Here is a 24,124-nt window from a genome sequence, read left to right on the forward strand (position 1 = left end):
CAGCACCTCATCCTCACAAATCTGAAACTGCAAGTCCCATTTGTGCTCTCCTATGGTTTCCCATTTAGCCAGTAGTCACTTCTCTTTCCTTATGTAACATGGGAGGTTTGACTCTAAAGTTCTTCACACAGCTGCAAAAAAACTGAATATATATGTACAACCCACCCAAGCTTAATACTGTAGCCAAAGGAAAACCAAATTCACTCACAACGGATCTGAACACAGGGACCTAGAAATTAATAAATATTTTTTTAGATGAGTCAAAAATTTTGAGATTTCCTCTGGCCTACTCTCAAGCTCAGTCCTTTAAAACACTGCCTCTGTAAGTGGTGGCAAGTAGCCTCTGGATAGCCCTCATTTCTCCTAGTTAACAGATTTCTCTAGCTTTCATTTTTATGTCCTAGTAAGTAAGACAGTGTGATCCACTATCCCACCTCTCCTTTCATATCTCTCCCGCATGCAACCCGGATCTCCCCTGAGCACTATCAAACAGTCCTTTGGTAAAAAAAAAAACACTGCTCCTGGACTTCCCTGGTGGCGCAGTGGTTGAGAATCTGCCTGCCAATGCAGGTGACATGGGTTCGGGCCCTGGTTTGGAAGGATCCCACATGCTGCGGAGCAACTGGGCCCGTGAGCCACAATTACTGAGCCTGCGCGTCTGGAGCCTGTGCTCCGCAAAAGAGAGGCTGTGATAGTGAGAGGCCCGCGCACCACGATGAGGAGTGGCCCCCACTTGCCGCAACTGGAGAAAGCCCTCACACAGAAACGAAGACCCAACACAGCCAAAAATAAATAAATAAATAAACAAAATTTTAAAAAACAAACAAAAAAACACTGCTCCTAAATTATGTTCCAAAGCAGACAAAGAATGCAGAACTCCACATTTATTAGGTGACACATAGCCTGCTTACTAGTCAGACTGCCAAAAATAATTTGCTTCCCCTCTTGTAGGTTTAGGCAAACACAAGGGAACTGTGCTCCTATGTATGACTACTGCTTCTCCACAGGACTTGAAGAACTAAGGCATTAGAGATACTTCCTCTCTATAAACCCAAATAGAACACTTTGTTTATTTTCTCTTGGCATATAGTTGGTAGTCTGTATTTCCAGGCAGCCATTGTACATCTTTTGGCAAGTGCCTTCAAATTTCTCAGTACAATGTTTCATCCAGTCACTGAAGGCGATGCATTGTACCTTAAATTTACATGCCAAGAAAAAGACTCAGACTGAAAAGAAGACCTTCAGTATCATCTTCCTGCAATATATCAGACACTACACATGAGTTAGAAGACCCAGATCCAATTCCCAGGTGTGCAAGTGTCTTGCAGTGTGATCTCTAGTCTGCTCTTTAATCTTTCTGCACCTCAGTTTTTCCATCCTGGAAAACAGGGATTGTATTACCTGTCCCTCCTTGAATTTAGACTCTTACTGCTAGCTGAGAATATTTATGCTTCTACAACTTGTGAAACTGGGGTTTGGAAAACTCAGAAAATTAAGCACAAATGTTTCTCACTTTTGTCAGACCTACCATGAAAAATCCACAGTTGAGGGCTTCCCTGGTGGCGCAGTGGTTGAGAGTCCGCCTGCCGATGCAGGGGACACGGGTTCGTGCCCCAGTCCGGGAAGATCCCACATGCCGCGGAGTGGCTGGGCCCGTGAGCCATGGCCGCTGAGCCTGTGCGTCTGGAGCCTGTGCTCCGCAACGGGAGAGGCCACAGCAGTGAGAGGCCCGCGTACCGCAAAAAAAAAAAAAAAAAAAAAAATCCACAGTTGAGCCCAACAGAAGTCCCTAAGCAAGTAATCCCTCAGAAAGTTAGTTCTGACTTCCCACTCAACAGACCACTGACACAAGAATGAGAAGTGAGAGGCCAGGCAGGACCTCAGGTGCTACATGGCTAAAAAAGCAAGTCATTGTCTATTATGTTCCCTGACAATATTGTCACCCTAGACACACTACCCTTAACACTCCATTGTGGTTTTATCTCAAAGAAGCTACCTCAATACTTAGAGCACTTACTTCTTCAATGTTTACAAAAAACAAGCACTTTCCCTGGATGGGAAGTGCCCTGCTGGGATTGCCTTGGGATGACCCTACAGTTAAGGTAAGACAAAGGGATGACAAAAGAAGTATGAGGTGCAAGATAATTTAAGATTTAAGGCAGTGTTTTACAATCCTTTCTGAGTTACTGGTACAATTCTGAAATACAAAACTCTGGGCAGCATTCCAAAAGAGATTATTAAAATTCAAATACTGGTTTTTAGAAAGATCAATTTGGAAACTTGAAAAACCTTTCTAATTATCCACTTTCCATTAGGTCCCCCTTCAGTCTGCGTGGCTGTCACAACAAGGAAGTTTACTGCTCAGTCTAGGCTCTCCACAAGGCCTAGTTTCCCTCTGTTCCACTAAACACTGCTTTGGTGTCTTCGAATTATTGACATTAAATTATATCTCAGCTGCAGTAAGTTTCAGCCCCCTAGCAATGCATCACATGGCCAACACTCAGCTCAACACTCAACTTGAGAGATATCATTATGAATTCACACTAAGATCCACAATATGAATCCTCAAATACATTTTATACCCTGATCAAAATGTAGCACACTCCTGTGAAGGATGAGTGTCATACAAGTTAAGAAATACTCTCTAATAATTGAATCCCACAGCTCCTGCCTCATCTAAAGGGATAACTTTGTGTATAGATAAGGCAGGCACTGAGCATGGAAAGTAGAGACCTATGTCCAACTCCAGGTCTGCTACTTACTGTAAGACCTCGTACCTGTTTTCTTAACTGTGAAGTGATAATAATGTCTACCATACAAGGTTATTGTGAGGATAAAAAAGCATATGTAGGGCTTCCCTGGTGGTGCAGTGGTTGAGAGTCCACCTGCTGATGCAGGGGACGCGGGTTTGTGCCCCAGTCCTGGAAGATCCCACATGCTGCGGAGCGGCTGGGCCTGTGAGCCATGGCCACTGAGCCTGCGCATCCAGAGCCTATGCTCCGCAACGGGAGAGGCCAAAGCGGTGAGAGGCCCGTGTATCGCAAAAAAAAAAAAAAAAAAAAAAAAAGCATATGTAAGCATTTTATAAACAGTGCTATTCAAATTTAAGTTATTATTCTGCCCGTGGATTTAACTAAAGCTGAAAAAGTTCTTTTAAGAAGCTGGTTAGGGACTTCCCTGGTGGCGCAGTGGTTAAGAATCTGCCTGCCAGTACAGGGGACATGGGTTCGAGCCCTGGTCTGGGAAGATCCCACATGCCGCGGAGCAACTAAGCCCGAGCACCACAACTACTGAAGCCCGTACGCCTAGAGCCCGTGCTATGCAACAAAGAGTAGCCCCCGCTCTCTGCAACTAGAGAAAGCCTGTGTGCAGCAACAAAGACCCAACACAGCCATAAATAAATAAATAAATAAATAAATAAATAAATAAATTTATTAAAAAAAAAAAAAGAAGCTGGGTTAACTCCAACATTAAGAATGTCATTTGTTCACATGCTTACAAAAATTTTCTGAGTCAACCTCAAGTCACTGAAAAGCATTATCTCCTTCCATTGGCTAAAAAACAAGCAGAGTAGCACTACCCTACCAGGGGCATGGTAAGCAAAGGGAGAAATGAAGAACTACGTATACCCACAGTGAATGGGGCAGAGATACTTTATTTCATTATTTGAACTGAAAAGTAAAAATCAAAGGTCAAAGTTTTCCAACGGGTCTGAGAGGAATATATCCATGTTATGAATATTAAACACAACCTATTGCCAGTTCAGAAAGCTCAATTATCTTCAAAGTGTTTTTCACACATTAATTAATCCTCATGGCATCTCAAGGATGAAAGAAATTTAATTTTCATGTTCTAGTTATTTATAACAACAGGAAGAATCTAAATGGATCGTGATGTGCCATTTTGATAAGACAGGTCAACAAATGTTTCATCAAATGTTAAGGATCTACCATATCATCAGCACTATATAAGGCACAAAGTGTCTAACTGATGTGGCCTATTTCACATCGAGCAAGACCTCTAGCAAGCTCAACCTTATGGTACACAGCTATGAGTAAAGAAACATTTCTGAATAATGGATAACAGCAATTACAGAGCTATAACCAATCCTTATTGCCAGAACCCGCTAATTTACTTAAAAACATTTGTAAAATTAAGATATTTTATTGAGAACACTTTCCTGACAAGGACTATGTGTGGTACATGAGGAAGAGGCAGAAACAGAGCAACAGTGTGTTGTGTTGTTTTAAATAGGATTGTCAGAGGCCTCAATAAGATGACATCTAAGTAAAGACCTGAACAAAGAGAGGAAGCAAGCCACATGCTTATATAGGGGAAGACATTCCACCAGGCAGAGGGAACCTCTGAGTGTAAGAGTCCTAACATGGGATCATACCTGCTGCATTCTTCACACACCCACTAGACTTTCCCCATGGATGTCCTGCTGTCGCCTCCACTGTGCCCCGCCAGATCTTCCTGACTTGCAGGCTCACCATACTCTCCCAGGCACACAAACCTGAAACACACTGTGTGCATTGCTCTCTTCTTTCCACAATCAGTGACCAACTCATACTGTAACATGATACTACCTTCAAAACGTTACATCTTTCTCTTCCATTCATTCCCACTAACATACCAGCCCAAAATTACAGAACATTAAGACTGCAATGGACCTTAGATATTATCCGTGAAACGCCATCTTACTGAAGCCCATATTACCCAAGTCTCGGAAGTATCAAGCCAAAGATCTATTATTACTACATTCTTGGATTTTTTTTTTTGGTATGCCCCTCCCACCTACCCCCAAATTCAATTCATCGGCATACTGCTCGCAAATGAATGCTTCTTACACACTGTCTTCATCATGTTACTCATCCCCCATTCCACAATATCTACAATACCTGTTAAATAGTCTCCTTTCACTGTCCTACATGCACACTAAGCTCATTTCACCTTCTAAATCTTCACTCACTTTCCTTCCTTTGATACAATGCCTTTTCTTCTTTATCTATCTAAAACTCACCTATCCTTCAAGTCCCTTTTCACAGAGCTTTCCATGACTATATCAGCTTTCACTGATTTCTCTCTTCTCAGAAATTCTATGGTTTATCATAAGATCTAACACGGCAGTCTCTCTCCTCCCCACCTCCCATCCCCACCCCTTGCAAAGCATCATTAATAACTCACTTCAAACACGTATTGACTTGCTTTGTTTCATGTTTATCTGGACTAAAACTCCTTGAAGACAGGGATTGCAGTTTTGTCTCTCCAAAAGGACCTTGCAGAAAATAGCACCTAATCATATTTTTAGCACTTACTGTGTGCCTGATATTGTATTAAGTGCTTTACATATTTAATTTCATTTAACCATCACAGTAATATCGTGTTATTGATATTATTCTTCCTATTTTACAGAAGAAACAAAGACATGAAGAGGTCAGGCTGAGGTTGCATATCTTAGAAAAGGCAAGGCTGGGATTTGAGCTAAAGTCTGCCTCTCAAAGCCAGCACAAAGTAGAGGTTGTGAACAAAGGTTTCTTGAATTATTCTAATCATCTGATGTGTGTTGATGGTCGTGTCATCCCACATGAATTAATGAGGGTGGAAACCATGCCCAGAGTTTACGGGGTACAGTGGGGAGAAGGACTGCCCCTCCTTCCTGAATACCCATCAGGTGCTAAGTTCAGCACCGGGCATTTCACCGAGCATCTCATTTACACTGTGAAAACTCTTAACTTGTAATTCCTCCATCGGAGATTTACCCCAAATGTCACCCATCCTCAATCGGAGCACAAATGCTCCCAGGTGTGATGTGTACACACTCCTTCTGGGCCTCCCTGTGGCTCAAGGAAGAGGGCAAAGCCTCCTGATTCCCATCAGCCGGTAAGTTAAAAATCTCAGCATCATAAAGCATTTGCCAAGTGCCTGGACTTTTTCAGGACAGGCCACCCTGCTCTCCTTTCTAACACTCATGTTCTCACTTATTAAGCACCAGAACCCTGTGAAGTAGGCGGCATTTTCTCCACTTCACAGATAAATAACGTCCCCCCAAACCGACGCTGTTTAGGTCACGTGGCCGATGGCTGATGAGGGAGGAGAATCCAGGTCTCCTGATTATCCACCCTGCTTCATTCCCTCAGCAGACACTCGTAGATGGTAAATGATTTATCCTGGTGTCGCTGGGAACTCTAAATAGCAAAAGCTCTGGAATAATTTTCCTTCAGAAGGTATATAATGGACACCCATAGGTCAACCTTATAGGTTCAAATACCATCTCCACGTATTCGCTTAGTGACACAGAGATAGTCGTTTCACCTCCCTAGGTGAATTCCCTCATCGGTAAATGGAGATAATAACAGTACCTACACCAAACAGTGATATCCTGAGAAGTAAATGAGGTGATGGCAGTGAAACACCTGGCACGATGTCCGGCATATGGTGGGCGCCTAGGAATTATGGGTGCCCTTCTCCGGCCCCCTCCGCCCCACAAACCTCGGGGTTCACCCACTACCATCAAGCGACAGGGTATCCACTCAGCCAGAGGCCCACGCACGGCCTCCGGTTTATCAGGCTGGGGACAGCCGCACTGTCATACCTGCATGGAGTCAGCGCTGACGATCTCGCCACCGAGTCGCTGGCCTAGCTGTAACGCCAGCGTGGATTTGCCGGTGCCCGTGGCCCCGAGAATTACTACAAGAGGCAGTGTCCGTTTCAGGCCCCGGAGCCCAGGGCCCGCAGACACAGCTCGTGCAGCCGCCACTGCCGCCATCTTAAAGAAGTCTACGCTTGCGCAGGAGCAGCTGTCCCCATGGCAACCGTCAGTGCGCCTGCGCGGACCTCGGGCTCTGAAGGGAGGGTGCGGAGAGAGGAAGGAGGTGAGGGACCCAGGTCCCCACGCTCAGAAGCTCCCGCTGTGACTGCCATCAACTAGCTGCTGATGTGAGAACCTCAACTACCTCCTCTCTTAAGTGGGGCATGGCAGTCGTATCTAAAATAGATCTATCCATATTATTCTCTCTTTCACGGCACCCAGTTCTTTTTCTTCATAGCGGTAATTACAATATGAAATTATATATTGACCTCTTGTCCATTGTCTGACTTTCTCTCCAGACTGTTAGTTCTATAAAGGCAAGGAACAGATTCTGCCTAGGTCACTACTGTATCTCCAGTACAGTACCTGATACCGAACAGACACCCAATAATTGTTGGTTGAGGGGAGAATGGCTTGCATATCTAGTGCTACAGCCAGTGAGCTCAGAGGTGTGGCGTTCTCCAGGATCAGATCTACCCAGTTCTCAGGCAAGGGCCGCTGCTCTAATGTTTTCACCCAACAGCTCAAACTGAGACACAATCATAAGGCGGAACAAGATTTTTCATCTATTTGGCGAAAAGATGCAAGAGATGGGGTGAGAACAGATAAAAAACAAGCAAGTAAACAACCCACAACATACAAAGAGAAAAAATAAGGAAGGCAGAAAGGATAAAATAGTAGCAAACCCTCAGATTAAAGTGGGGGTGGGGAAAACTAGGTCCAGAGAGGACCAAAATTCTGTGGACTACACAACCTTTAAGAAAGGGCTATGGGGCTTCCCTGGTGGCGCAGTGGTTGAGAGTCTGCCTGCGGATGCAGGGGACACGGGTTCGTGCCCCGGTCCGGGAAGATCCCACATGCCGCAGAGCGGCTGGGCCCGTGAGCCATGGCCGCTGAGCCTGCGCGTCCGGAGCCTGTGTTCCACAACGGGAGAGGCCACAGCAGTGAGAGGCCCGCGTACAGCAAGGAAAAAAAAAAAAAAAAAAAGAAGGGCTATGGGGGTGCTTCACTGGCGGTCCAGTGGTTAAGACTCCGCGCTTCTACTGCAGGGGGCACGGGTTGGATCCCTGGTTGGGGAACTAAGATCCTGCATGTGGCGTGTGGCCAAAAAAAAAAAAGAAAAGAAAAAAAAGAACTTTGGAACCAGATGAACATGGGTTCAAATCCCCACTCTGCCACTTACCAGCTGAGTGACTTCACACAATTCTCTTAGCCTCAGTTTTCTCATCCTTAAGTACCTCTCAGGACTGCCATAAGGAGAAAATGAAGTAATGCCTGAAAAGTGCCTGCTACAACGCCCTGGCACATAATCACCACCATTTGTTAAACATTTTGTATTATAATAGTAACACCCCATCTGCCTTACTAAAGAGGTTAGAGCAGCAGCCTAAGGGCAGAGGAATTTTCAGTAATGTGTGAAAGTGCCTAAATACCTATTCTACTAACCCTTTGTTAGCCAGTTTAAGAGTCTTAATTGCTTTCTGCCTGAGATTACTACCTGGCTCTGCCTAGCTCACAGGTCATATCACCCTTGGGTCAGAGGAATCACCCCTGGACGGTTAGAGAATATGATAGGCCTGCCCTGAATGACTGCCAATAAATACATTTCTCAATCACTTGGATCACCCCTGGCATAATGGCCATTCTTGCAGACCCAGCCTAAACCTTGTAGTCACATGTATCCCAGGGTCCTTGTACCTCCTTTTCTCAATCCAGCCTGCTTTGATCAAAAGGCTTGTTCTCTCCAATTTGTGGTACCCGCCTGGGGCTGGTTTTAAAATCAAGATGTGTGGCCACATATTGGCAGACACTCTCACATGATGGTTGTTAACTGTAGAGCCTTTGCCTGCAGATTTTCCGAGGGTACGGTTACCTTGACAACAAGCAGAAAGAAGGCAGGCCGGAGAAATGATGCAAATAAAGCAAAAGGGAGGCTAATTTCATGATGACAATCTGACCATGACAGACGAGGCTCACTCACAGATGGGAAAGTACTGTCCAAGTCATGACCAGGTGACTGTTATGAGAGAGAGAAAGAGAGAGAGAAGGGGGGTGGTGGTGGTGGAATTTACCACTGAGAAACCAGAAGAGGGAGAGGCTGGTTACCAAGGCAACTGGGGAGCAAGGAATGAAAAAATGGGGCTTCACCACAGCAGCAGAAAATTGCTTCTAGCCAAGCAACACAGGACTGTTGCTATAGAAACAAAGAGAACAGGGATCCTGTAGACCATGGGGAGAATTATCACTGAAATACTGAGCAGGAAAGACTCCTAAATCAGAATGGAACCTGTGGTCCAAAACAAATGAGGAGAAGTGAGAAAAAAACATCATACCATTTCCATTCATTGTAATTCTGCCAGCCCCACCAAAGGAGAATGGGAACATATTTTTTTAATACCTTTGGGCTATTTTATTTGTACCTCTGTCTCCCTAATGATCTTCTGAACTCTAAATTATACTAAGAATAGTTCCTGAAAGATAATCTGTAACTTGAAATCCTAATTAGAGAGATTAAGTTCAAGGGAAAATTGGGAAATTGAAGTCTATGATCAAGAGTTAATAAGTATTTATAAAAAACAACATAAAACCCTCTAATGGGCAGCTTTGCAGGGTAATAAGGAGACAAAAGGCGGCAAAAGGGAGTCAGAAAAGCTATTTGTGGTCATGCCCAGGTATTAGCCCTGACCCCTCTCTGCCTTGTATGAGGCCAGATGGGAAATAGCTTATTCTGAAAGATAGCTCAACAGGAAAGGGAGTCTCTCACTCAAAGTGTATGTGTATATCTAGAGGTGAGGATGCAGAAGCCCATCTCAACACACTCCACTGCTTACAGATTATTTGGGGTTAAAAAAAAATCTAGTTTACAAGGCAAAAATGCTGGAATACGTTCGGTCTGGAAGAGCATGTCTAAAATGCAGGAATGAGGTACTAGGTATTCTCAAATTACTTGGAGGGTAATAATTCTTGCCTGCCCTTCTGAAAGTCCACAGTCAGCCACCTAATTGTTACCGCCGGTGTGGGTGTGCTGTACCCTAGGGCAGCTGGGTAGTCAGGATGTGCAACCTCTAGGTTGCCTCACATTCTTTAGGAAATTGAGAGCAGTATGTGGGGTGGAATGGGCATGGGAACATGGCAGAAAAGGAGAAAGGGAGGAGTGCAGAAAGTTAGAGGGGAAATCTAGGTGATGACCCAATTAAAATTTTTTTTACAAAAAGAAAGAAACATAAGGAGAAGGTAAAGGTGAAGCCATTGAGAGTGGAAGGGTCATTCAAAATGGAGCATCCAGGAAGTTTGAACTTTTTGGAATTCTACAGGATGCTGTGACGTGGAAAGGAGGAGGTATATGTCATGGAAGGCCTGAAGCATCTGTTCCCAAGGTAAGAGAAGAAAGTTGGGTCAAAGATAAACACTAGCTTTTTGGTACAATCCAAAGTGCAGGGAATTCCCAGGCAGTCCAGTGGTTGGGACTCTATGCTTCCACTGCTGGGGTCCCGGGTTCATTCCCTCATCAGGGAACTAAGATACTGCAAGCCGCACAGCCAAAAAAAAAATTTTTTTTTAATCACAAATTAAAACAAAAAAGCAAAGTGCCTTTGCAGCCTGACCCCCATCCTAATTAGGCACCCCAAATAAAAAATGTTTCATGCAGGAATATTTCATGATGAACATGGTGACTGTATTTGTTTCCTAGGACTACCATAACAAATTACCACAAACTGGGTGGCTTAAAAAAACAGAAATGTATTCTCTCACAGTTTTGGAGTCTAGAAACCCAAAATCAGTGCATTGGTAGGGCCACACTCGATGCTTCCCCTCTAGGGAAGAATCCTTCCCTGCCTCTTCTAGCTTCTGGTGGTTGCTGGGAATCCTTGACATTCCTTGGTTTGTGGCAGGATAACTCCAATCCTGCTTATCTCACATGGCCATCTTCTCTGTTGTACGTGTGTCTCTGTCCGAGAATTTCCCTCTCTCTCTTTTTTTAAAAATAAATTTATTTATTTATTTGTTTGTTTCTTTAATGTTTGGCTGTGTTGGGTCTTCGTTGCTGCATGCGGGCTTTCTCTAGTTGCAGCGAGCGGGGGCTACTCTTCGTTGCAGTGCGCGGGCTTCTCATTGCGGTGGCTTCTCTTGTTGCTGAGCGTGGGCTGTAGGCACGCAGGCTTCAGTAGTTGTGGCACGTGGGCTCAGTAGTTGTGGTGCATGGGCTTAGTTGCTCTGCGGCATGTGGGATCCTCCCAGGCCAGGGCTCAAACCCGTGTTCCTTGCATTGGCAGGCAGATTCTTAACCACTGCACCACCAGGGGAGCCCGAGAATTTCCCTCTCTTAAGGACACTAGTCACTGGATTAGAGCCCACCCTAATCCAGTATGACCTCATCTTAACTTGATTATATCTGCAAAGACCGTATTTCCAAATAAGGGCATATTCACAGGTTCTGGATAGTCATGAATTTAGTGGGGGACAATATACAACCCAGTACAGTGCCTGGGAGTAATCACAACACCTTCTATTAGTTTGGGGAATGGCTGCTTCCATTACTGTTGCCATTGGTGATTGGCCAATTCAAATCTAGGAGCATCGGAATGGCTCAAAACAAGTGAGGGGAAGAAGAGAGTAGAGCTCACCATAAACCATGGATTTACCACGGTTTCTGTAACTCCTAAAGTTGAGTTATAGAGTTTGCTCCAGAGCACACCAGAATTTTCTCAAAGAGAGCTCACTTCCTGCCTTCTCAGATCTCCATGAGAGCCTACACACACACAGGGATCCCCGAAGGCTGCAAAATCAGAGTGGGGAAGTGCAAAAGGGCAAAAGATGCAGAGCCATCAGAGGTCTTTTCCCGTTCTAATCTCATGGCTCCCTCAATCCCTCTCCTCTACTTCTCTGGCCCTGTCTCTTTCTTGTGGCTTGGCACTGTGGGCCTTCATCATCTTCATATATTGATGAGTCTCAAATCTGTATCTTCATTTCAACCCCCTTTCTAAAACTTTAATGTCACATTTCCAATTTCCTGTTGGGTGCTCTATTTTGAATGACCCCATTACCTCAATCTCATTGTGTCCCAAACCACAATCAGTTTCTTTTCCTGACTTCCCTATTTCAAAGAATCACAGAGGATGTTTGTGGCAAAAAGATCCTCTTAGAAATCCAGGGCAACCCCTCATGTTTTGTAAAAATGAGACCACCTGGCCTGCAAATCAGACCAGATTCCTCCCCCTTCCCCAGATTCCACACAACCTTCCCAATCCTCTCTTCCGCATAGCTATTCCCTTAGCTTAGAACACCTTCTTCCTCCTCACCTAGCCAAATACTCCTGGAACTCGTATTTCCAGTTAAAGTCACAGTAGCTCCAACAAGAACTTTCTTGACGACTCCAAAGTGCTCTCTTCCCCTTCTGAGGCTTGCAGCCCTTGTCTGAGACACATATTGCTTTTCTTTGTGATCATGTTTGCACACTCATAAACTTCCATAAGGAACCATCACTTCATATATCATTGCTCTTACTATGTGGGCACTATTCTAAGCACTTTATTTTATTTTAATTAATTTATTTATTTATCTATATTTGGCCGCGTTGGGTCTTTGTTGCTGTGCACGGGCTTTCTCTAGTTGCTGCAAGCAGGGGCTACTCTTCGTTACAGTGCGCGGGCTTCTCATTGTGGTGGCTTCTCTTGTTGCGGAGCACGGGCTCTAGGCTTCAGTAACTGTGGCTTGAGAGCTCTAGAGCACAGGCTCAGTAGTTGTGGCGCATGGGCTTTGTTGCTCCACAGCATGTGGGATCTTTCCAGACCAGGGATCAAACCTTTGTCCCCTTCATTGGCAGGTGGATTCTTAACCACTGCGCCACCAGGGAAGTCCTAAGCACTTTAAATATAGTAACTTATTTAATCTTTGCAACAGTCCTATGAGGTAGATGTTAATATTATATCCATTTTAGAGAAGAAGGAAACTTCTAGGACTCAAGGGGGTTGAGTGATATTCCCCAACATCACATAGGTAGTAACCCCAAGTCCCTGTTCTTAACCATTTTACTATGCCATCTATACCACCTTCTGTGAATATTTTTGTATCTCCACAGGACATGGCTCCAACCCCTTGTTCCAATGTTTTTCTAAGTGTGACCTCAAGACCTCCCTGCTTGCTTGTCAGCAATGTAGATTCCTGGTCCTGACCTACTACATCAGGGTCTTGGGGATGCATAGATTCTTAAGGTCCACTCAGGTTCGAGGATCATTGCCTGAACAAAAATAGGCATTAGAGGATTTAATGACTGAATGGAGTCATTGACTCCAGCTCAGTTTGAAGACACTGCAGTGCCCAGTGAGGACAATGGAGGGCCCTTATGTGCAACAGCATCACAGACTCACAGCTCCTGCCTGCCATGGGTCATGAGATGCTGTGGACCAGTCAGAGGCTCAGGTCTTTGCCCTCCTTTACTCCTCTGTTCATCTCAGTCTCCCAAAATCCTGTCTCCTCCTTCCCTGATGATTTATTGCCTCTTGAGACATTAATATGTCCATTTCAGATTACTTTAAGTACCCCTTCTGGGAAGATTTCTTATTTTACCTATCACCTTCCAAATATGACTGATCTGTGTGGCTTGTTAGATGGTTTAAATAATACTAATCATTTACTGAGCACTTAATATTGTTCACAACAACCCAAAGAAGCAGGTACTATGATTTATACCTGTTTTACAGATGTGGAAACTGGGACTGGGAGATGTTAATAATTTGTCCGAGCTCACAAAGCTGGAAAATACAGAGCCTGATTTGGAATGGAGCTCTGTTGGGTGTGGGAGGCTACTTAACCATACTGCTTCCCACAAGTTTAGAGGCAATCCAACACTTACTTCATGGGCACCGACTGGACCCCTGGCACTGAGTCTAATTGTTTAATAACTCACCTGATTAGAGACTTTAAGAACATATTTAGATTTGCTCACCAAAAGAATGGTAATCTTAATACAGTTGATCCCTTTGGCAGCAGTTCTAAATAAAGACATTAAGAAGAGCTGTCCACTGGGCTTAAAGTAGAAATGCCCACACCCCAAGGGAACCTTAACTGACACATTTACAGACCTCCCCTTTACCTTCCCCAGTCACCAGTCATCAGTCACCTCCCAACTGGTTATCTTATCCTTAGAATCCTCTTTCACACTCCCTATCAACTTCCAGATCAACAAAGCCATCCCCATCATCCCCTTCTCCTTCTAATGTGCATATTCTGAAATATCCTGACCCCAGGGGGCACTTAAGACAAATTCAGCACTTTTGAGATAGTTCAACCTGTCTCAGTTCCCCAAAATAGCTGTCAATAGGGGCAGGAGTTAAGCACTTGGTTTAGCCTTTGATTGTCTAACAGAGAGGATGGCCTTTCTTTTCCACTCCACGTGTGGCTTCTCAGCTGTCCTTTATTGTCTACGTCCACAACCCCGAGTTGTGTACTTAGTCCCTTAGGTGTACTATTCAGAGGAAAACCTAATTTGTAGAAATTGTTCTCCGAAATCCAGGAATAATCTCATGGCTATTTTCAGACAAAGATAGAGGTAGGAGCCTGCAGAAGTGAGCTAGGAAGGAGCTTGAAATACTTCACATACCAGAAACACCCTCCCTTCCCCCCAGGAGATGGCTTTATTCCCAATCCTTTCTCAACAGTCAGACTCAAAGGAGCTGAAGCTTAGAGGCAGACAGTTGGTACTAGCTGCCTGGGCTCAGACAAATGACTTAACTGTCTCTGAGCTTCAGTTTGCTCACCTGTGAAATGGGGCTGACACCACCCTGATCTCCAGGTTATTGTGAGAGTTAAGGTATGTAAAACCACATCAGCATCAGCGTTAAGGCCTGTACCTAGGAGTCCCTAAGATTTTATCGAGGGCTCATGAATTCTTTTAAGGTCTAGTAAAGCGAGAGAAGCTCTACAACCTAGTTTCTTGACAAGTGGAAGGATGAATGCACTGGGAACAGAGTGACTATAACTAAAAGAGGGAAATGGAGTTTTAATTAATTTATTTATTTATTATTTATTTTTGGCTGCGCTGGGTCTTCATTGCTGCACTTGGGCTTTCTCTAGTTGCGGCGAGCGGGGGCTACTCTTCGTTGCGGTGCACGGGCTTCTCATTGTGGTGGCTTCTGTTGTTGCGGAGCATGGGCTCTAGGTGCGTAGGCTTCAGTAGTTGTGGCGCATGGGCTCAGTAGTTGTGGCTTGTGGGCTCTAGAGCGCAGGTTCAATAGTTGTGGCGCACGGGCTTAGTTGCTTCGCGGCATGTGGGATCTTCCCAGACTAAGGCGCGAACCCATGTCTCCTGCATTGGCAGGCGGATTCTTCACCACTGCGCCACCAGGGAAGTCCTGGAAATGGAGTTTTAAGAAAAGAATCCCAGTAATCCAAGACTGTTTTTATCAAACAGCTATTTATGTCCTGGGTTTGGGGACATAGGGGCAGTGGGGGTGGAGTGGGAAGTTTACCTGACAGGAGACTGGGTTTGGGATTAGGATTCTGTTCTGTGACCTTGAGCAAGAAAACTGTCTGAGGGAATTCCCTGGTGGTCCAGTGGTTAGGACTCTGCTCTTCCACTGCAGGGGGTGTGGGTTCAATCCTTGGTCGGGCAACTAAGATCCCGAAAGCCCGCACAGTGCAGCCAAAAAAAAAAAAACCTGTCTGGGCTCCAGTACCAAGTGGCAGATATTGCTTATTTACCAGGCTGTGATGAGGGTCACTTTGTAAATGTGAGGAATTTACATCAATAGTAGCTTTTGGACTCAACTCAGGCTTCACAGGAGTGCAGGTGGGCAATACCGACTCAGGTCTCAGCTGTAAAGCAGGATTACATGAGACAAAGTGGCCTTCTCCCACCATGATGCTCATGCCTCTATGAACAGCAACTGTTTTCCTTTCTCAGTCCCAGAAGGCACCTCTCTGGGGCAAGACGAATCTACCCAGCCCACAAATGCAGCAGAGTGGCTGGTCATGGAACATTTGCTCCACTTCATCCCAGTAAGTGGCAGGCACAGTGGCCCCAAGGGGAGACAATTCCAGCAAGCAGTTAAGTGATGAAATTCCCTGTCTACTTCCTTCACACACCCTATGCTAACAAAACAAGCTGATCATTATTATGCAGTGGTTCACAACTCTGGCTCTGCAGATAGGGAGAGCTGGTTTCAAATCCCTTGAACTCATTTACTTACTAGCTGTGTAATGCTGGGCAGTTAAGTTTCACTCTTAGAACCTCAGTTCCCTCTTCTGTAGGCCTTGGCATGTGGTTGGTGTGGTATAATGTGTAGGAAGGAGCAGGGTGCTTAGACATAGGCAGTGCTCCATGAGGAATGGCTATTAATAAATTCTCCCCTCTTGCATTTACGGCAAGTTTCTGAGAACTATGGGAGGGAAAGGGAGCCTTCATTTTCCTTTATTAATCAAGGGAGAAAGAAAAAAAAATCACATCACACCACCAATTCTCATAGAATTTTTAATAATATTTTTGGTACACGGGCCTCTCACTGTTGTGGCCTCTCCCGTTGCGGAGCACAGGCTCCAGATGCGCAGGCTCAGTGGCCATGGCTCACGGGCCCAGCCGCTCCGCGGCATGCGCGATCTTCCCGGACAGGGGCACAAACCTGTGTCCCGTGCTTCGGCAGGCAGACTCTCAACCACTGCACCACCAGGGAAGCCCCCTCATAGAATTTTTAAAAAGACACCCTGCAAGCGACTTCCCTGGTGGTCCAGTGGTTAGGACTTTGCGCTTCCATTGCAGGGACCACAGGTTCGATCCCTGGTCAGGGAACTAAGATCCTGCAAGCCATGGGGCATGGCCAAAAAAAAAAAAAGGCATTAAAAAGACGTCCTGCAAATACCACTAAGGTAAGAACAGTACCACCCTAAAGGATTTAAGGGTTTATAGTTTAGAAAGTGGTTTAAAGTCTATACTTTGGGAATTTCCTGATGGTCCAGTGGTTAAGATTCTGCACACTCACTGCTAAGGGCCTGGGTTCTATCCCTGGTCGAGGAACTAAGATCCCACAAGCCATGTGGCCGAAAACAAGAAAAAAGAAAAAAAAAAAGTTTAGCCCTCATTTAATGCCTGCCAACCCCTTGTGAAGTAGCATTTATCCCCGCTTTACAAGTAACAGACTAGGGCTTTTAGCTTTTAGGTAAAGCTAAAAGCACAGGACGAGTAAATGGTGGAACCCTGGGATTTCAAGCCTTCTAAAATACAGATTCAGCCCTCTGCAATTCACAAGAGTGCTTACCGAGTACTGAACCTACATTGTTTAGACATGTCTGAAATGGCATTTCAGGAACCCAAAGTGGAGTGACCAGGTTAGCAACATGGTTAGAGATCACTCGTGGCTACCCTGAAACAATTTTCCTTGGTTCCGGGGGATGCGGTGGGCATAAGCTCTGCCCCCACTCTGACATGTTTGAGAAATCTTTTATTAGAAGATGTTCCAGAAGGCAACATTTTAAAATCAGGCAATCAGTAATCACAACTAAATACAAAATTTCAGGTAAACCTGCCTTTTAAAATAAATCAGACTCTTGCAACAGGAGAATTGCCCCAGAGCTTTTTTCTTGTACAAAAACAATTAACACCACTTTGCAAAAGGCATACAAAAATACAGTATTAAAAAAAAAAAGAAGACTGCTGCCGGCATAATACCCAACAGCAGCTCATAAAACACAAGCTATTCAGGTGAGACATCAGTAACCTACATCTCAACTGTTCTCCAAAGACAGTTCCAGAAGTCAGTTGGCTCCCAAAAACCATGCTCCAGAAGGTAGGGAGGCTTTTTCCAAACTTCCACTGGGGTTCTCTGAGGCCAGGAAGCAACCTCAGGAACAGACCCTCATGCATAATAGGTTTGGAAGTAGCAGCTGGCTTCCCAGAGCCATGTACAGCACTCTACCATCCTTCCTTCCCCTACTTTCAAACCCCCATCCAGTAGGCACCTGCTGCCCTGGGCAGAGTTCTGGAGGGGCTGGTCTTTCTTCCAGGCTAGGCTTAGGGGCTGCTGAGGTTGCCCACATGACACCTGTTGGGTTGGGTGCCTTTCTCAGAACGGAGGCTGCGCCTGGAATCCACTTGGAGAGGCTCAGTCCAGCTGGGGTAAAATCCATCATGGTCCACTAAGCCGAGCTCCTAGAAGCTCCTTAAAAACCCACCAGGAAGCTACTCTGCCTTCCAGAGCACTGGATGCGTCCCAGCAGCTCTCCCAGTAAGAACTGCAGTAAGGCCCAGATTCTGGGAAAAGGATCTGACTCATGTCAAGCTGGCAGAAGGCCAAGGGTGGCTACAGAGCCAGCAAGCTCCTTGGAGTTGCATGAGAAGGACAGGTTTGCACGGTCCTAGTAGAACTTCAAACTTATCAGTCAGGGATTGAGACGAGAGGGAGGTGGGAAAGAGGAAGTGGTACAGTTCTCCCTCCCCAGGTGCCTGACATCTGCTTTGAGAAAATTCTAACATGGAAAACACCTGGGCAGGGAACAGGTTTACAGCCAGGACTCCAAGCCTTCCCCAGGCCACAGTCTGGGACACTTTGCCCTGTGTCCCAGGGAAATATTTCTGACCTGTGGGAAAGGGGGTGCCTTAGAGCCCATTGCATAACAACGGCAGAAGGAAACAAAAAAGTCCCTGGGGAGGACTGAATGGTCTCTGCCCTCAGAGGAAAGGTCCCAGGGGGCTTTTAGACAAAGAATCTAGAGGCCAAGCTCTTTAAATGTTCTCAAGGTCGCAGCCTGGAGAGTGGTGGGAGGAGGGGTGTCATTTAACATCAGAATATATATATTAAAGGTGTCCAACTCCTCAGCTACTGTAAAGTGTCTGACAGTGAGGTAATGGTCCCTGCTGATCAAGTCTGCGAGCTCATCTTCACCCAAGACAGCTTGTATGTCTCCTGGAAAAAGGAGCCTCAGGGAGAGTATCCAGGCCCAGCTGTCCCAGCGTCACCCCAGAGACACCAGTGGGAGCATCCTTTCCCAGCTTAAAGCTCATCCGGAGTGTGAGATTTCATGCAGGCTGGAGCCCCCCGACGACGTCCACCACCTGTTGCATAGCATCTGTCGGGCTTTTCTTCGGAGCTAGTGAGCTAGGCAGACCCCAAGGCTCCTCAGTCAGCTGTCTGCCTGAGAAGCCAAAGGCGTCAGAGAAGCCACAGCGCTCCCATGAGTCAGGGCAGAGGGAGAGCTGGGTTGCAAGGTTTCCAAGAATGCAAGCCCTTCTTGTGTGTGCTCCGGCTGCAATGCATTCTGGGATCTACTGTCCAGGCTGTCCCACTGGAACCAAAATGTGCAAATTCCTATGGGGGATAGGGGAGGTTAAAAAATAAATTCGGGTCTTTGTTAAGACAGAGCAGTCAGGCTTTTTGGTCAGTTAGTAGCCACTGAGGTACGCAATTCTTTTCTGCAGTTGCTGCTGCCGACACCGGAGCTGCCTTTTCTCTGTAGCCATCCTCTTCTCAGCCCCCACCAGGGCTTGCAAGTATTCCAAGGCCTTGCTCAGGATCACTACTTTGGGGGCCTTGGAGCAGCTGGCCAGGGTGGGCACCTGGTCTCTCAGGGCCAAGAACCTGGAACGGAGGTCATTCCGTCTTTTGCGCTCCAGGAAGTTGTGGTTCTTCCTCTTGGTCACGTCCTCAGTGTCAGAACTGACAGGTTTGGGGTGGCAGGACTGGGGAGGCTCTCTTTCTACAGGCGGGGGGCTCACAATTTCTTCATCTGCCTCATCTTCCTTTTCCTCTGGTACATCTCTCTCCAGACCCTCTTCTTGGGGCCCTCGCCCTGGAGCCTCTCCTTGGGAGCAGCTTTCTGGAGGAAAACGGGCAGCATAGTTGTGCTGTTGTTGATGGATGGAGATGTGGAAGTGTTTCATGCAGGGGTCCAAAGGGTCTGCTCGCACTGTGATGGTGACCGGCTTCCGGACACCCAGGGACTGTCTCTTCTCCACGGTCACAACGTCGATTTCTTCACCCTCTGTCCAAGAAGAGAGATCAACAGAAGAAACACACCCCATGAGAAACACGTACTCAGACCCTATATTGGAGTTCGGGAAAGGAGGTGACATTTTCCCAATTTAGATATAAACAAATTCAAGGGAGGAGAAAGACAGCTGATTCATCTGTAATGAGGCTAAGGGCAGTGTGAAGGAAAGGAAGTGAAATAAGCAAGAAGGAAAATATTCTCCAATTTCTCTTTGCACAGCAAGGCTTAGATAAGAACAAAAGGCAGACCCAAGCCAACAGCCCCCAGTCTGCACAGGCTCTCCCCTCCCCCACTGAGGGGATGGAGAAAAAGAGCTATCAGCCTGGGACAAAGTTTAGCTCTAAAGATCTTCCCCAGTCGGGCTCTTTCATGGCCCATCAGAATTGTAAATGAGGGGTCTGTGGGCAGAGCTGCCCTTTGTTCCAGCCCAGCACAGCCTGCACTTGGGAATTGTTACTTTTCACAAGTTATAAATCCTATTATTCCCCCACCTCTCTATTCTGCCGCCCCTTTCAGCTGAAGAGTCGGAGAAGGGAGGGCTACAACCCATCCCTCCTCACCCAGAGGGGAGGGAAAGGGTTTGCCTTAGCAGCATTTTGCTCCTGGGTTCAATGGGTTTCTAGAGTCATCCATCATTTATAGGTTGCCTGCCCCACCCCCTTCCCTGACCAGAAGAGGGTTGGATTTGTAATCACAGGTCGGCAAAACCTGCAGGAACTTCACAAAGGTACAAGCGACCATTTCCAAGCTACCTATGCCAGGGCAGGAACTGAGCAGCATGGGAATGTTCTGACACAAGGGCCAAAACACTAGCAACACCTGGACATGCCCCCATCATTCCCTTGCTCCAAGGTCTTTTAGGTTACCCCAACCAGGAGAGGGATAATTTGGGGAGAACCTTCCTGCTCCACACGTTTTCCAGCCCCTGCATAGTAGGCCACCTTAATGCATTTCAGCCTGACAACAGAAAAGCTCAGTTCTCGGCCTCTTTTGCATATCAGGATGCTTGAGCCCCTTTGTCAGGAAGGCTTCCATTGTGTGGACAATCGCATTATTTCTCCATTAATAAAACCTGACCGTTCAGCCCTCCTGGCCCCAAGGACTGTGATTGGCTGGCCAAGCGGTGTTTTGAAGGCTGTCTTACTCAGCCTCTGGCCCCTGTTGGCTGAGCTTTGCCGTCAGTCACTCTTCCCACCCCCCCCTCATTGTTTGCAATCTGTTGCATTTTGTTCTGGGCCATGTGGCCTATGGGTGAACCAGGAGCTTGCAAACAGGTTCAGGTTTAAAGGGCAGGTTAGAAAATGAATCAGGAGGCTTCCCCACATCCCAAACCTTTAATATTTCAGGGTTAAACCTCATAGCTGTGGAAGGCTCTGCCTAAGGAAGAAATAAGGTACAACACGATTCTCCTTTCCAGAGAGTAGTGTCTAACTCTACCCAGACAAGGAAGTGTCCTCGGCTGGACAATCAGGTCATACTCCATGTGCAAAGGGAGAAACTGAGACCCAGTTCAGCCAAGTCCACACATCACCTTTGTAATGTTCTGGATCTCAAACTAAGATCTCCAGACTCCCAAAACAATGCTCCTTCCATTCTACCACTCCATCAGCCTTTGTAGAGATACATCTTTATTGGTTTCTTGATCTCAAATTCCCATTCCAGCCACTAAACAAACAGAAGGTCTTGGTGTAGAAAGCAAGCAGGTTAAAAATGACCTTAACACAGTGGACCGAAAAAATTGACTTTTAATTGTTCTTGTTATCCTTATTTTTACCTTCAAGTGTATGACAACCTCCATACCCATTCCCCAGTTCCCTCTAAATGGTCAGGTAAGTTATTCTTAAAAGCTACAGTGAGGTTTCAGTCCTGATTTTCCCGATGTGAGCCTCAGTTTGCACCCCATAAAACACCCTCCCCAATATTTCTCATGGGCACTTCTGAGAAGAGGTTAGGCTAAGAACAACATAGTCTGGTGGCACAGGATGCAGCAGGCTGTCCTCAGTGAGGTTTACACTTGCCTTCAAGGATAGGGAAGGGGAACCTGGAGCTCTGTATCTGTGACCCCAGCACCAAGCCCAGAGCTTAGCACGAAGTAGGGGCCAGCTAACATTTGTTGAATTCAAATGAAGCATCTGAAAGCCCTCAGATGAACTGGGCGGGACCTAGAGGAACACCTTCCCACATCAGGCCAGAGCAAAAAGGCAAGATGTACCACTTCTCAGATAAGCTACCACGAAGTTCCTCTAAACCTCAGAGAAGTGCCTGGTTGGGATGGAGGACTGAGCAAAAGAGGCTGGCTGGATGGCAGGAAGCTGGTGTTCACTTCTGGTGATTTCCTATTTCTAAGCCTGTTTCCATCTGTTAATGGGGAGTGGTCATTCCTCCGCTACCTGTCTCATGGGTGATGGTGTGGATGCACACATGGTAAGGGGTAGGGGTGCAAGAGAAGCCATTATTGTCTTTCGAAAGTAAACCAGGCAGGAGACCAGGTTTCTGAAAGGATGAAGGCTTTGGATTTGCACAAAGACTCCTCAGCTTCTTCTCTCCTCAGGGGAGTGAGTTTCCCAGAGAAAGAGACAGGAAAAAAAAAAAAAAATTCAAGCGTGGAGTGACACTTAAGGGACCCTTTCCAGCCTTAGGAGGACAGAAATCCCCTACGGTCCAATCCCCGTATTGTCCTCCTAAGCGCCAAGCCCCAGCCTGTCTCCCTGACTCGCTTGTCCCCTGGGGCTCCAATCATCATCAGAGGGACGCTGGCTCCCACGCCACTTCTTCAAACTGTTTACTAACACACCCACGTGCCAGACAGACACGGCTGGGGGCTACACCGGCAGCTTCAGCCACAGGAAGGGGGAGGTGGCGGAAGGGCTTGCGCAGACCCAGTGCCTGACCTCAGCGGCAGAGGTTTGGCCACCCATGAGGTGCCCCCCTCTTTGATGGCCCAGGGCGGTCCTTACCCGAGTCGCTTGGGCTCTCGGACCCCGAGCAGGCCTGGGTCTTGGGCTCGCCCAGCGGACAGGGGGCAGCGGGCGCCGGGTTGCCGGCTTCGAGGCTGGGAGCGCAGTCCAGGGCGGCGGGCGCCTTGGGCGGGTTCCCCCGGGGCGCGCCAGCAGCGAGCCGGTCGCTCACCGCTCTCTCCAGCCGTTCCCGGGCCGAGAAGCCGCTCCACATGCAGTCACGGCGGATGATGGAGGCGTAGTTCCTGCCCCAAGCTTTCGAGTGACCCCGGGATTCTGCCTCGTCCCCGGCGCCCCCTCCGGGCCACGGCTCTGGAGGACCAATTCCAGGGGCCGGGTCCCCGGCGCCGGGACCGGAGCCCCAGGGAGGCGACGTGGGGGGCGACGGCACCAGCTCGAATTTCTTCCAGATGTCCTCGCTGGGCGCCGTGGAGCGGTAGAAATCCTCCCCGCAGTCATAGTCGTAGAAATAGTGCTGGTACGAGTCGAAGTCCATGTCCGCTCCCTGCGGGAGGGAAGGGGGACGTGCTGACCCGGGTGCGGGCCCGGGGAGGGAGGCGTCCCCCCGCCCCCCAGCACAGCTGGCTGCCAGGCTCTCGTCCCTCTCCAATCTCTCGGCTTGGAGCCCGCGCCCTTTCCTCGCAACCCGGCAGCCCGGCCGCGGGTCAGCGTGCCCAGGGAAGCCGGTCACAGCGCGTGGACTAGGGTGCAGGGAGCGAGTTCAAAGCAAACTTTGCCAGCGCCGCCCGGAGCGCAGCTCCCAGGGCCCGGCCGGGCCGGGCGGGGGCGCGCTGTGCCCAGAAGGCAGCCTGCAGCCGGTTCCCCGGGACCCGCGCCCGTTTCCCGGCCGCCCGCAGCCTCACCTCGCTCCCGCCGCCGACCGCCTGGAGCGGACCGGCTCCCCGCCGGCTCGGGGCAGCCCGGCAGCCCGCACACATGCACATGCGCGCCACCAAGCGCGCGGACCGCACTCAGGAGTTCGCCCCCCCGCGCGCGCTCCCGCCCTCGCTCGCGCACGGCGGCCCGGACGCTCCCGGGAGCGGCGCGGGAGCGCGAGATGCAGGCGCATTGTTTCCCGGCTGCCTTATATCTAGTCGCGCGCCCGGGGCTCAGAGACCGGGGGCGGGCCCTACGGGACAAGCCCCGCCCCTCCCCCCGCCCCTCCCGGTCGACAGGTGGGGGTGGTGGAGTCTCAGCCCCACCCCTCCAAGCTACCCTCTCTCACTCTATTCTATTCCCTGTACCCTTCGGAATGAATTGCACACTGGGGAGCGCAGAGCAGGCGGCGAGCTGATGTAGCCCGGCGGTCGCCTGGTGGGGGCGTGACTCTTTAGCGAGGCCCGGGTGGTCCCCTAGAGACCGAACGAGAACCGCGCTC

General features: G+C 47.8%; 2 protein-coding genes across 3 annotated transcripts in view; both read right to left on the reverse strand.

Moving 5' to 3' along the window:
• The window catches only part of TRIT1 (tRNA isopentenyltransferase 1), a gene marked incomplete at its 5' end in the record, with an annotated part of 42,373 nt that extends 35,604 nt beyond the window's left edge, over window positions 1-6,769 (reverse strand). For both annotated transcript variants that reach the window (XM_079697579.1, XM_079697578.1), the window contains one exon: window positions 6,596-6,769. In XM_079697579.1, the coding sequence (XP_079553705.1) occupies window positions 6,596-6,769 (174 nt within the window). The remainder of the gene's footprint in view (window positions 1-6,595) is intronic.
• Window positions 6,770-19,181: 12,412 nt separating this feature from the next.
• On the reverse strand, window positions 19,182-23,699 carry MYCL (MYCL proto-oncogene, bHLH transcription factor; the record flags this gene model as incomplete). Its single annotated transcript, XM_079696680.1, has 3 exons — window positions 23,610-23,699; window positions 22,747-23,251; window positions 19,182-19,780 (listed from the first exon to the last, which is right to left on the reverse strand). The coding sequence occupies exons 1-3, from the start codon at window positions 23,688-23,690 to the stop codon at window positions 19,182-19,184; spliced, it is 1,185 nt and encodes a 394-aa protein (XP_079552806.1). The 5' UTR covers window positions 23,691-23,699.
• Between the last annotated feature and the right edge of the window lie 425 nt (window positions 23,700-24,124).

Source organism: Hyperoodon ampullatus (genome assembly GCF_949752795.1).
Source record: "Hyperoodon ampullatus genome assembly, chromosome: 2".
Classification (NCBI taxonomy): Eukaryota; Metazoa; Chordata; class Mammalia; order Artiodactyla; family Ziphiidae; genus Hyperoodon; species Hyperoodon ampullatus.